The 11,868-nt window shown below is 42.9% G+C and overlaps 3 protein-coding genes across 5 annotated transcripts; all 3 read left to right on the plus strand.

The window, feature by feature from the left end:
• Positions 1 to 360: 360 nt before the first annotated feature.
• On the plus strand, positions 361 to 1,678 carry kxd1 (KxDL motif containing 1). Of its 3 annotated transcripts, none has more exons than XM_077742717.1 (5): positions 361 to 498; positions 682 to 802; positions 913 to 1,065; positions 1,136 to 1,182; positions 1,286 to 1,678. In XM_077742717.1, the coding sequence occupies exons 2-5, from the start codon at positions 705 to 707 to the stop codon at positions 1,504 to 1,506; spliced, it is 519 nt and encodes a 172-aa protein (XP_077598843.1). In that variant the 5' UTR covers positions 361 to 498; positions 682 to 704; the 3' UTR covers positions 1,507 to 1,678. The 3 variants fall into 3 exon arrangements, with proteins under 3 accessions (XP_077598843.1, XP_077598841.1, XP_077598842.1); XM_077742715.1 differs by having other exon boundaries at positions 381 to 591; positions 679 to 802; XM_077742716.1 differs by having other exon boundaries at positions 381 to 591.
• Positions 1,679 to 1,965: 287 nt separating this feature from the next.
• On the plus strand, positions 1,966 to 6,753 carry selenoo1 (selenoprotein O1). The gene is made up of 9 exons (XM_077742711.1): positions 1,966 to 2,660; positions 3,146 to 3,349; positions 3,415 to 3,592; positions 4,098 to 4,228; positions 4,288 to 4,565; positions 5,008 to 5,176; positions 5,248 to 5,433; positions 5,513 to 5,669; positions 5,826 to 6,753. Exons 1-9 carry the CDS (start codon positions 2,113 to 2,115, stop codon positions 6,048 to 6,050), a joined length of 2,076 nt encoding a protein of 691 aa, XP_077598837.1. The 5' UTR covers positions 1,966 to 2,112; the 3' UTR covers positions 6,051 to 6,753.
• Positions 6,754 to 7,656: 903 nt separating this feature from the next.
• On the plus strand, positions 7,657 to 11,619 carry mapk12a (mitogen-activated protein kinase 12a). The gene is made up of 12 exons (XM_077710892.1): positions 7,657 to 7,983; positions 8,585 to 8,714; positions 8,788 to 8,846; positions 9,262 to 9,373; positions 9,439 to 9,468; positions 9,532 to 9,579; positions 9,661 to 9,775; positions 10,220 to 10,291; positions 10,376 to 10,455; positions 10,512 to 10,590; positions 10,650 to 10,823; positions 11,267 to 11,619. Exons 1-12 carry the CDS (start codon positions 7,865 to 7,867, stop codon positions 11,332 to 11,334), a joined length of 1,086 nt encoding a protein of 361 aa, XP_077567018.1. The 5' UTR covers positions 7,657 to 7,864; the 3' UTR covers positions 11,335 to 11,619.
• The last annotated feature ends 249 nt before the right edge of the window (positions 11,620 to 11,868 follow it).

Raw genomic sequence — 11,868 nt, forward strand, 5'->3', positions numbered from 1 at the left:
CATAAGTTTATGCCATACTCGCAAAATAAAAACAAAATACGCACGAATTGTAATTACGCCACAGTAGCTACTCTACCAATATATCACAAATAAGAAGCTAGATGCACAATGTGCGTTAGTATAAGCCTACATTCTCCGACGCAAGATGGCCGCCGGTTATTTTCGCTCAAGACCACACATTTTGTCATCTCGCCTTCTGTATATATATATTTTTAAACCGCAACCATACCAACAGGATTTCGTTATAAAACGAGAAACCGAAAACTAGTATTTTCTTGAAGATATTTTCTATTTTGACACATTTTTTTTAAAAGACACGCATTTTCTACAAAGGGGACATTCAATTCCACGAGTCCCCAGAAATACGAGTCTCATGACAGGAAGTGACGAAAATTGCGGAAGGTGTTTATTATGATTTGACGCGCAGTTGCATGGACTTCATTTATGCCGTTTATAGACAAAATTTCGGCAATATAAATATCTTCTTCGGTAACCGAGGTATTCACTCCCATATTTGATTATATCTTCCATTTTTATGAGTGTTATTTTCTTATTTACATGTAGCATTATTTTCTAGCAGGAGTGTTCACCGTGAGTAAACGCATGTTAAATAAGAATTCCGTTTACTATTTATTTATTTTCCTCTCTTCTTTTCCACTTAATATTAATTATTTTTAGAAGTATTCTTCACCTGAAGCATCACGATGGTGGAGCCCACCGCTTCTGGTGTGTTCTGCAGTAGAATGCTGAGTATGGTCAACTCTGAGGATGTCAACGCCATCATCCAAGCCCAGAGACACATGTATGTCAGCGTCAAAATCCGTCGGATGCATTTGACTGGTTGAGTCATTTGAGCTCAATGGATTGGACGTCTTTCACCGTCAATGGCAGTGATTGAGCTTTCCCATTCAGGTTGGACCGCTTTGAGAAGACCAACGAAATGCTGATCAACTTCAACGGGCTTTCCAACGTGAGGCTGCAGCAGATGAACGAGCGCTTCTTACTCCACACGCGCACTCTCATCGAGATGAAGAAAGATTTGGACAGCATCTTCCGACGGATAAGGTCGGATCATTTTAACTTTTTTAAAGACAAAAATGTGGTCTTTATTTATTCTTTCTTTTTGTTTTGTTAGGACACTTAAAGGGAAGATTGGCAAGCAATATCCAGATGCTTTCAGTAGTAAGTCACAATTTGCTTACATCTATAAAGGGTGTTACACGATGATTATAATGTGGTGAAGGTCAGCCACGTTGCCTGAACCACTCCTCTTTTCTTTTCCCAGACATCCACGAGTCGCCCGTTCCGGAGGATGAGGACATGGAGGCGGAGCCGGCCCCTCCCAGCGCCGCCACCTCGGGCCAGAGTTCGGATTGCTGCGACTCCAGCCCGGACGTGGCCTCGCCCGATAACCCCGAGGAGCTCTCCCGAGAAATGTCCGCCTCAGACACCCATCGCACGGCCGGGCTGCGGGACGAGGGCCCGGATAGCGTGCCCGCCGAGTAGCCTCGAGCTCTGGGCGGATGGACTTGAACTCGCAGAAAGTGGCTCTTTTCTGTTTCCCTGTTACAGATTTTTGGGTCACTTGATTTGCATTCAATGTGACAAAGTGTTCCAAACTACTTGACTTGCAATGTCTGCAAGCAATATTTTAAGATTTGACTTTTGGGCGATGATAGACATCCTATCACGTGACTCTTATGAACTTAATTAAAAATGTATCACGAGTAGACGTCTAACTTGACGCTTGAACTCAGTTCTTCTTGGTTGTCATTGGCAGACCAGTTAAACAAACGTGTAGTTCTCAAAGGAAGCACCAGAGAGCGCTGTGTTAAACGTGTGCGGTTTATTTTTGTAGCGTTTATTTTGGTGCAATTTTGTGTATTATTTAATATCTAGCACTAAAAAATATAATCGTTAGTGCCGTGTTACGCACATAAACATAAGGTTCCGGAAAGCTACCATTTCCTGGTGGGAATAATAATAATGCGACACCACCCGAACCCAAACATCCGCTGCTGATTCCGGATTACGAAAGCGTGACTAAGTAACTCGTGAAAAGTACGACACAAGGCGACTGAGAGGCAGCCAAATGGGGCTGCCCACAATTTGATGGCGTTTGCGTTGTTTCGCTTGAGAACTGCAAATAGTTTCCCCGCTGGCTTCTTTCGCTTTCTAACCTCGGCCGGCATGGACCAAATGGGGCTCGGTGCCAGTCGTTCGGCTCTGGAACGCCTGGACTTTGACAACGTCGCCTTGAAGAAACTCCCCCTGGACACTTCCGAGGAGGCCGGCGTGCGACAGGTGAAAGGCGCCTGCTTCTCCCGAGTGGAGCCGCAACCGCTGAGCAACCCTCGCTTCGTGGCGGTGTCCCAGCACGCTTTGGCTCTGCTCGGCCTCGATGGGGACGAAGTGACCGGTGACCCGCTTGGGCCCGAATACCTGAGTGGCACTAAAATCATGCCAGGCTCCGAGCCCGCCGCCCATTGCTACTGCGGGCATCAGTTCGGGCATTTCGCCGGGCAACTGGGCGACGGGGCGGCCTGCTACCTGGGGGAGGTCAGAGTCCCGCAAAATCAAGACGCCCAACTTTTGCACGAGAACCCAAGTGGCCGATGGGAGATTCAGGTCAAAGGAGCCGGATTAACACCATATTCGAGGTTACTATTATTTATATATTTGGATTTTCAAGATCCTCTCTGTACTACTTTTTAACTTATGAATGTAGACACTGCCCTCTATTGGACAGTGACGTAATCTCTAATTGTGATTTGCCCTTTTTTTCACATGTATACCATCACTGTCAAAGTGGCGGCCCGGGGGCCAAATCTGGCCCACCGCATCATTTTGTGTGGCCCGGGAAAGTAAATCATGAGTGCTTTTCTGTTTTAGGATCAAATTAAAATGAAGAGTATAGATGTATATTAAATTTACTGCTTTTCCCCCTTTTAAATCAATAATTTTAATTTTTTTAATCAGTTTTTTCTGTTTTTAGTTCAAATTAGTATGACACATACTATTTATTTTTACTCTCAAAGGCAGACTAAATTGCCTTTTTTCAAAATTACATGTTTGAAGTATTATTGTTCCTACTCTATCAACTTTTACTATATAAGTATATGTTACATTAACGCTTCAATTCCAGACAAGCCGATGGGCGCAAGGTCCTTCGCTCCAGCATCAGAGAGTTCCTCTGCAGCGAGGCCATGTTCTTCCTCCGCGTTCCCACCACGCGAGCGGGCTCTGTCGTCACTTCGGACAGCAGAGTGGTCAGGGACGTGTACTACAGCGGACACCCTCGACACGAGAGCTGCGCGGCCGTCCTGAGGATCGCGCCCACTTTTTTGAGGTCAGTCGTCGCCCTCGAAAGAAGCGTCCCGGCGCGCTTCCCGTCATCGTCGACGATCCGCACAGGTTCGGTTCATTTGAGATCTTTAAGCCAGCGGACGAGTTCTCCGGACGTCAGGGTCCCAGCTACGGGCGTGACGAGATCAGGGTTCGGATGCTGGATTATGTCATCGAGATGTTCTATCCCGAGATCCAAAGGCAGTACTCGGACCGGGTGGAGAGGAATGTGGCCTTCTTTAGAGAGGTTGCAACACTTTTTATTTTTTTACACTCCCAAGACCTTTTAGCCACACAAAGCATGTTTGAAATAAGAAATTCTGACTTCCAGTTAATAATGCAATTTTTTAGGATACAATCGTACCTCTATTTAGTAAATAAATTTCTTCCAGAATTGTTTTCGTAACTTGAACATTTTGTAAGTAGAGATATACTTTATATGTAAATTCTCTAATTCATTCCACAGTCCTCACACAACTACTAATTAAACCCTTTAAAATTGCTCAAATTGTCCCAATTTTGTATTGCAGATATGAGGAAACACCAAAATGAGAGAAAATTATCAGGAAATTATTTATTATTGTCTTAAAATAAGATGACAAAAACCAAAAACGTTTTGCAACAGGTTTTTCAAAAAATGGTCCAGATTTTTTCAAGTTTATCAACCATTTCCCCGCAAATGTGCTTTTGAAAATTCTCAAAGGTGACCAAAATGCAAACGTGTCTTATTTTTCTGACTCGGTTTGACGAAGGTGATGCGTCGGACGGCTCGACTGGTGGCTCACTGGCAATGCGTGGGTTTCTGCCACGGGGTCCTCAACACCGACAACATGAGCGTTTTGGGCCTCACGCTTGACTACGGTCCTTACGGCTTCATGGACAGGTATTCTAATTACAAGAGAGAAGTTGTTGTTTTCAGACACACCCCTTTTTTTGTCTCAGGTTCGACCCAGAGTTCATCTGCAACGCTTCGGACAACTCCGGACGCTACTCCTACCAGGCCCAACCCGCCATCTGCCGATGGAATCTGGTCAAGTTTGCGGAAGCGCTGGATCCCGAGCTTCCCCCCGACCGGGCCGAGGCCGTCATGGAGGAATATTTGGATTTGTACAACAGCTATTATCTCGATCAGATGAGGAAGAAGTTGGGTTTACTTAAAAAAGAGGAACCCGAGGACGAGATCCTGATTACGGAGCTGCTGCGAACAATGCACGACACAGGTTGGGCTAATTGACGTCAGTGGCACTCAAACATGACCATTTACTTAAAGTTTATAAAATCTCTCCATAATCTTTTATTTTCGGATTCCGACTCGTTGCACGATAACGTCAACGAGTTTCCACTACCATTTTCCATTGAGTTGTATGCTATCTGTCAAAATCCTTACCTTATATAACATCAGTGGTTTCCACTATGCAGAGGCCAACCCTGACCCAACCTAACTTTATTGCACAATTTCAAGCGTAATGCAACTTCTATTTTATTACGTATTTTCACAACTATGACACATTTTAATTATTTTCCATATATAAAGCACATTTTGGAGAACATTTCAGACTTCTAAGTGCGCCTTATAGTCGTGAAAATACGGTAATACTCTTGGACAAAGTTCTGTCATTCACAAACTCCTGAAAGTGTTTTTTTTTTAACATTTCTTACCAGGTGCCGACTTCACCAACACTTTCCGCAGTCTCAGTCAGATTTCTTGCCCGACCGAGGGAGAAAACGAGGGAGAAGATGAGCCGGTCAAGCAAGCCGTCAAGCTTTTATTGGAGCAGTGCGCTTCTTTGGAGGAGTTTAAAGCTGCCAATAAGCCCAGCATGGACCCACGGTGAGCACAACGTAGTATTTTGTAGAATCTCCTTGACGAAGCTACTTTAAAAATGCTATTGTTTCCTACAGTGAGTTGGCCATGCTGCTATCCATGGCTCAGAGCAACCCGGCACTCTTCCAGATGATCTCAGACAGGGCCACCGTGGCCAAACAGCTGAGCAAACTGGACAAACTCAAAGAACTGATGGAGACCGACGAAGAAGGACTCAAAGCCAAGCAGGCCGAGGATTGGAGCCGCTGGATCGCGCGCTATCGGTGAGGGATTTATGGGGTGGGAAAATAAAAACGGGAAACTGGCGTCCAAGTTCTGAAGAGGTTACTTTCTCGCTGGCAGGAAGCGGTTGGCTCAGGAAATGGACGGACAAAGCGATATCCGTGCTGTGCAGGAGGAGAGAGTCAGGGTGATGGATGACAACAACCCACGAGTGGTGCTCAGGAACTACATCGCCCAGAATGCAATAGAGGCGGCAGAGAATGGAGACTTTTCCGAGGTTTGAATTGCCTGATTGATGTACAATCTGTTGGAACTGCGATGTATTAAGTATTCTTGGTTCAAAAAATATATATGATGGGGACATCCCTATCCAAAACGCATTCTTAAAGGCGCCATTAGATCAATGGAAATCAATTTCTCTGCTTTGGTTCAGGTCCGACGTGTCCTCAAAGTTCTGGAGAAGCCTTTTTCCGCCCAACCGGGTCTGGAAGTCCCCGCCTGGATGGGCCGAGGTGGCGCCAGCCAACAGGCGGAGGCGGACGACGACGACCACGAAGAAGAGCGGCGGGAAGGGGTCTCGCAGTCGCCTCGCGCCGTCCCATACGATAGCCGACCTCCCACCTGGTCTCAGGCTATCTGTGTCACATGATCTTCGTAACCGCCTCCTCGATTTGGGGAACTGGCCCGGCTAATGGGAGGAAGTTTTGAGCGTGTGGCTTCCTTTTTAGATGGTAAGGTCTGATTAGCCTATCAGGGGCCAACGATGGAGGGGTTTTTGACGTTTGGCGCTCCACAGGAAGCATCAAAGACACAAGCAGACAGGTGAAAAAAATGCATTGTTATGATAATAATCTAAAAGTCATTTTTTCACTCATTCTCAGCTTTTGTCGCAAAATTGGTCGTCTATGACCGTCAACAGCCTGTTTTGTCACCTGTCTGTTCAGTGTCTGCTGGCTTTTAATGATGTCGCGAATGGAAAATCTTACAAAGACTCGTTCGAGACTGATAAACTGTGGGAGTCAAATGCCATATCAGGTTATACTTTATTTAGACTTTTTTGTTGCTTTGGTGGACAATTTACTGATTGTCCACTTGTGGCAGTGATGCTTAAACATGCATATATTGCATAAACTACATGTTTAATTAGTAGTTCTTGGCAGAGGATAAAGAAGATATTGAAGAATATGCAAAGTTTGATTGGTGTTAAGGAATTTTAATGAATTGGATGGTTATTGTTAATTGTGGCAGGCTATTTGTTAAATATTTTTAAAAAATCAACCTTAGAGTGCCATATACCAAATTGTATTTATTTAAGAAGCAAATTAAAAAAAATAAAGATGAACTAGAGATTTCAGCCTAAACTGCCAATGCAATGCAATGCATTTTTTTCTGATTTATGTGACCTTTGACCCTTTCTATTCTCAAAGTATTACTTATTCTGCTAATTTGAGTTATTGTCCAATTCCTTATTGACCTCTATGACCCCGTCATGACCATTTCATCTCTTCTGTTTCATATTGCAAAACAATCTTGACTTTTTAACGCAAACTATTCATTTATTTCTCTAAATCAGCACAAGAACCCAACTTCATATTTTCACAAATTTTCTCCTTGACCTCAGTTGTTATCGAATATTAATTAAAAAGACAAGTTTGATCTTAGCCGTTCTTTAACAAGCACGCTCAACGTGCAGCGAGGACACTCACTATATATGCTGCAACATTTTTCGAGGCAAAGTGATGAGTGATCATGTCCCAGCAAGTCTTGCTTGGAGCTGCATTTTACAAAGCCCCCTCAGATCCCAGCATAGGAAAAAAATATAGATAATCGGTAACCAAAATTACACAATTTAGTTCAGATAGTAAATTGTGAGTACAGATTACTTAACTGTATGTATAGTTTTGTCATCTGTAACCACCGGTGACTAAACTGTAAACTAATCTTTTGATACAGTAAATTGTGCACTGTTTATTAATCAGTACCCACAGTTTAATAATATGTTGGTATATGTGAATAAATGATATGTACAGATTAGTGTAGATGACTACAAAAACGTTTTTTTCCTAGTCACCATTGGGGACTATGTGCCATTTCCACCACAAAAGGTATTCGACCTTTGTTTATCCAAAATATTTATTTATTTACTTGTACAGGCTGTTTTTTGCAAGTGGATTTTTTTTTTTAAAAACAGACATGAAAAAATCCGATTCCCCTCGAACGCGGCGTGCTTAACCATCCTGTTATGAGTGTCTTGTTACCTTCCAGGTGTTTCACTTTTGGTGGCAGGCGTCCAAAGTGACGCTGGGTGTGGCTTAGCTTAGCTCCCCCACACACACACACTGATACACACAGACCCTGCCACGCCACGTTCAAGGCGCACAAGCTGGGACAATGGACGACTTTAGACGCTAAACCAGAGGAGCTGAATTTTCGAATAGAAGAGCGTTTTTTCGCCTTTCTCCCACGACAAGTATGTCTCGCCGCGTCAGACCGGGCTACCGTCGACAGGAAATCAACAAAACCACCTGGGAGGTACCCGATCGGTACCGCGAGTTGAAGCAGGTGGGGACCGGAGCCTACGGGACGGTTTGGTGAGTACAATTTCCAATATTCCTATTGCTCTTGAACGCATATTTTTGAAGTGTAGATGTTAGATTTGCCCCAAAACGCAACAAAACAAATTGAACATCAATGATTGACTCTGTAGGCGGAACCAGTCAACGGCGGTTTTCGAGTTGATTGCATGTAGGGGGCGCTGTTGCACATATTACTTTTATCAATGGAGTTGGGGGAATGACCTGACAAAAAAAAATCCAGTTTTTATGTCTTCTCTCAGTTTGTTGTCGTTCTTGTGGATACCACTTTGAACGCCAACTCTGCCGCTATCCATGAACCGATTGGCCTGAAACTTGATAGCTATGTAGCAAAAGCCAGTATCTATTGACCACTGGAGCCTGATTTTAAATTATTATATCAGGGCTGAACATGTAATGTATTGAAAATATATATATTTTTAAATAATTGGTAGTTGTCTTTGCTGCCGACAATGGATTGGACGTCAAATATCAACAGCAACTTGTGCGTTTAAAAACAAAAATCTTCCTATTCCATTTGCTATCAGCTCTCCCAGTCAAAAGTGATTGGACATCTCGCAGGAATTTTCACCAAACTTCTTTTTTTTCTCACTTAAAGCTCAGCAACGGACGTCCGATCCAGAAACAAAGTGGCCATCAAGAAGCTGTACCGGCCTTTCCAGTCTGAACTTTTTGCCAAACGGGCCTACAGGGAACTGCGGCTCCTCAAACACATCAAACATGAAAATGTCAGATGAAATGATCCCTCTCCCCCTTTTTTTCTCCAGCCCATCTCTGATTCAAATCCTTATTCCTCGACAGGTGATCGGCCTCTTAGATGTCTTCACTGCTGACCTTTCCTTGGACAAATTTCATGATTTGTGAGTAGGAATAGTTTGGGAAAAATATCATTTCGTTTGAACATTTTCACACACCTGTTTGGATTTCATTCCTCTTTTGTTGTTGCTGTTGCATTTATATTGGACACGAGTCTCACAATATAGAAATTATTTAATTATATAATAAAAAGAAATTGCAATTAATTGAAGCTAATAATAATAGACTTTTTTGATGGAAAAAAAACTAAGATTTAAAACTCTTACCTATGTTTTTGCTTTCAAGCTTGGCTAAATCCAACTAAGAAAGTTGATTTAAATACACAGCAAAATAATAAAACATAAGCAACGAAATGACAATAAAATATGTAAAATTCTTAATGCTCATGTCTATATTTTTAGAAATATTTTGGATGGATGGATTGTTGGAAATTTTGTTTTGTTTTTGTTTACGTTGAAGCTATCTGGTAATGCCATTCATGGGGACGGACCTGGCCAAAGTCATGAAGCTGCAGAGGCTGTCGGAAGAAAAAATCCAATATTTGGTCTACCAGATTCTCAAAGGCCTCAAGGTGGGTCTGACCATTCTCTTTTGGACCTTTTCTTTTCTCCTCTAATTTCTTCCTTTCCATTCCAGTTCATCCATTCTGCTGGGATCATTCATAGGGTGAGTTGGCTTTTCTTCCCCATCCAATGCGTGCCATCACAGCGGCCTGCTGCTCATTTTTAGGATCTCAAACCCGGAAATCTGGCCGTCAATCCAGACTGCGAGCTCAAGGTACGCCTTGTTTTGGTTTTCTTTGGGAGTAGCGTGGCAGTAGCCTAATGTTGACTCTGTGTATGGCTGGTATCCTCTCAGATCTTGGATTTTGGTTTGGCGCGTCAGGCCGACACTCAGATGACGGGCTACGTGGTGACGCGCTGGTACCGCGCCCCGGAGGTCATCTTGAGCTGGATGCACTACAGTCAGACCGGTACTTCATTTTTTGTATTTTCTTATGAAAAAAGACAAAAAAACATGCAAATGTTTGGCAGATCTTTGCATTTTTAGAACTATAATCAGGGGAAACATTGAATATATCATTTTAAAAAAATGTTAAATTGTAAACATTGTGGTTTTTAAATGTATTTACAATGGAAAAGGTATATTCTCAGTTTTATTCATCTTTCAAAAATTTAGATTTGAAAATATGTAATTTTTGATTGAAATATTAGGGGGGGATCTTAATATTCTGTTTTTTTTGTTTAAAAAATTCTTGTTTGAACTTTTATTTTAAAAGGGTAAACATTCAATCTTCATGGGAATTTTATCATAAAACATCAAGTCAACACACAAGATTTACCTTTTAGGTTTTCCACAAGAGGGCGCTCGTTCAACGTGATTTTTTTTGGGGGGTTCTTGTCCTTTTTTTCTCCAGTGGATATTTGGTCAGTCGGTTGCATCATGGCGGAGATGTTGCAAGGAAAACCCCTTTTTAAAGGCAACGATCGTATCCTTTTTACATGCTCATTAACGTCAATTGCCATCAATGGCCGCCATGTCACCATCCTTCCCTTGACTCTTAGCTCCTCAGATCTAGACCAGCTGAACGAAATCATGAAAATCACTGGAACGCCGTCTCCGGAGTTGATCACCAAACTTCAATCAGAGGACGTAAGTTACCCCCACAAAATGGCTACCGATCTGCATTGACGTTCTGCAATTTTCAGGCTAAACGCTACGTACAAAGTCTCAAAAAAGTCGAAAAGAAAGACCTTCGCCAAGTGTTCTCCAACGCCGACCCTCAAGGTAGGCCGCGTTTTACGTCCCATTTCCTCAATTTGAAGGGATTCCCGTCTCATTTTTAGCCATATGTGTACTGGAGCGCATGCTATTACTGGATCCGGATGAGCGGGCCACGGCGGCCGACGCCCTGGCGCTGCCGTATTTCGCCCACTTCCGCGAATCAGAGGAGGAGACGGAAGTGGCGCCCTACGACGACTCGTTGGATAACGCCGAGCTGACTTTGGATCAGTGGAAACGTAAGATGGACAAGGAAAGAAATTTACGGAAAATTTGGGTGCACCTGTATTTTCCTGTTTACAGTAATACCTCGTTTATGGCGTTTTTTGGGTTCGAAGACCTGCCACAATATGTTTTTATAGTGTTTATTCAATATTATGTGCACTTTTCAAACTCCCTCTACTCTTACACTGCCCTCTCGTGGCCAGTGACAGAATTTCCAATTGCCACTTGCCTTTTTACCCCCAAAATTGTATACTTGTATGTATACTTTAACTCCCCAAGTTAGACACTGCTCTCTAGTGGCCAGTGAAATCATCTCTAATAGTCACTTGATGTAGCAGCGTTTTATTACATATTATTAATTTTTCTCTAAAAATTCAACAATTTTTACCTAATAATTCAACTTCTTCAAAACTTTTCAAATATATTTGTCTGATATATTTCCTATTTCATTTTTCAGGTCACACTTTTACGGAAATCTTAACTTTCAAGCCTGTTGTGCCGGAATCCAAGGAAACCTCTTTGTAAGAAACGAAAAAAGCCATTTTTTTTCTTTGTTCTTCAATTTCACACAGCAATTGCATGCCTTTTTTTTAATGATTATGTTTCCAATTATTCAAAGCGCTCCATTTGCCTATTGTTTTTAAAACGGAATCTTATGGTTAGCAATAACAGACATAGTGGAGCGTTTAAATTTTTATGACTATTTTGTTGGTGGTTTTGATGCACAAAAATTCAATCTGATCAAAAACTGCTGGCTGTGCATATGCACAGGATTTTCTATCCCATAAACGCTTTATTGCCTCACCCGCATTCCTCTCCGCTTGGTGTTGAATTTAACAAGCGTCTCTCGAGTTGACCTCCCGCCGCGTGACCCCTGCAGGGGGCGCATCCTCCTTCCCGACGATTGTGGAATCAGGGAGCTCTGCCACCGTTCCCCCCGCGAACAGAAAAACATTGGCTCCCTGGTGGAAGCCGTACGCTGACCTCGAGAAGGAATCGCAGCAATGCTAAACAACTGATAGGGAAAATGGAGATGTTTGCGGAGGGCCGAGAGGAGGG

The sequence above is a fragment of the Stigmatopora nigra genome, chromosome 2, assembly GCF_051989575.1.
Source record: "Stigmatopora nigra isolate UIUO_SnigA chromosome 2, RoL_Snig_1.1, whole genome shotgun sequence".
Classification (NCBI taxonomy): domain Eukaryota; kingdom Metazoa; phylum Chordata; class Actinopteri; order Syngnathiformes; family Syngnathidae; genus Stigmatopora; species Stigmatopora nigra.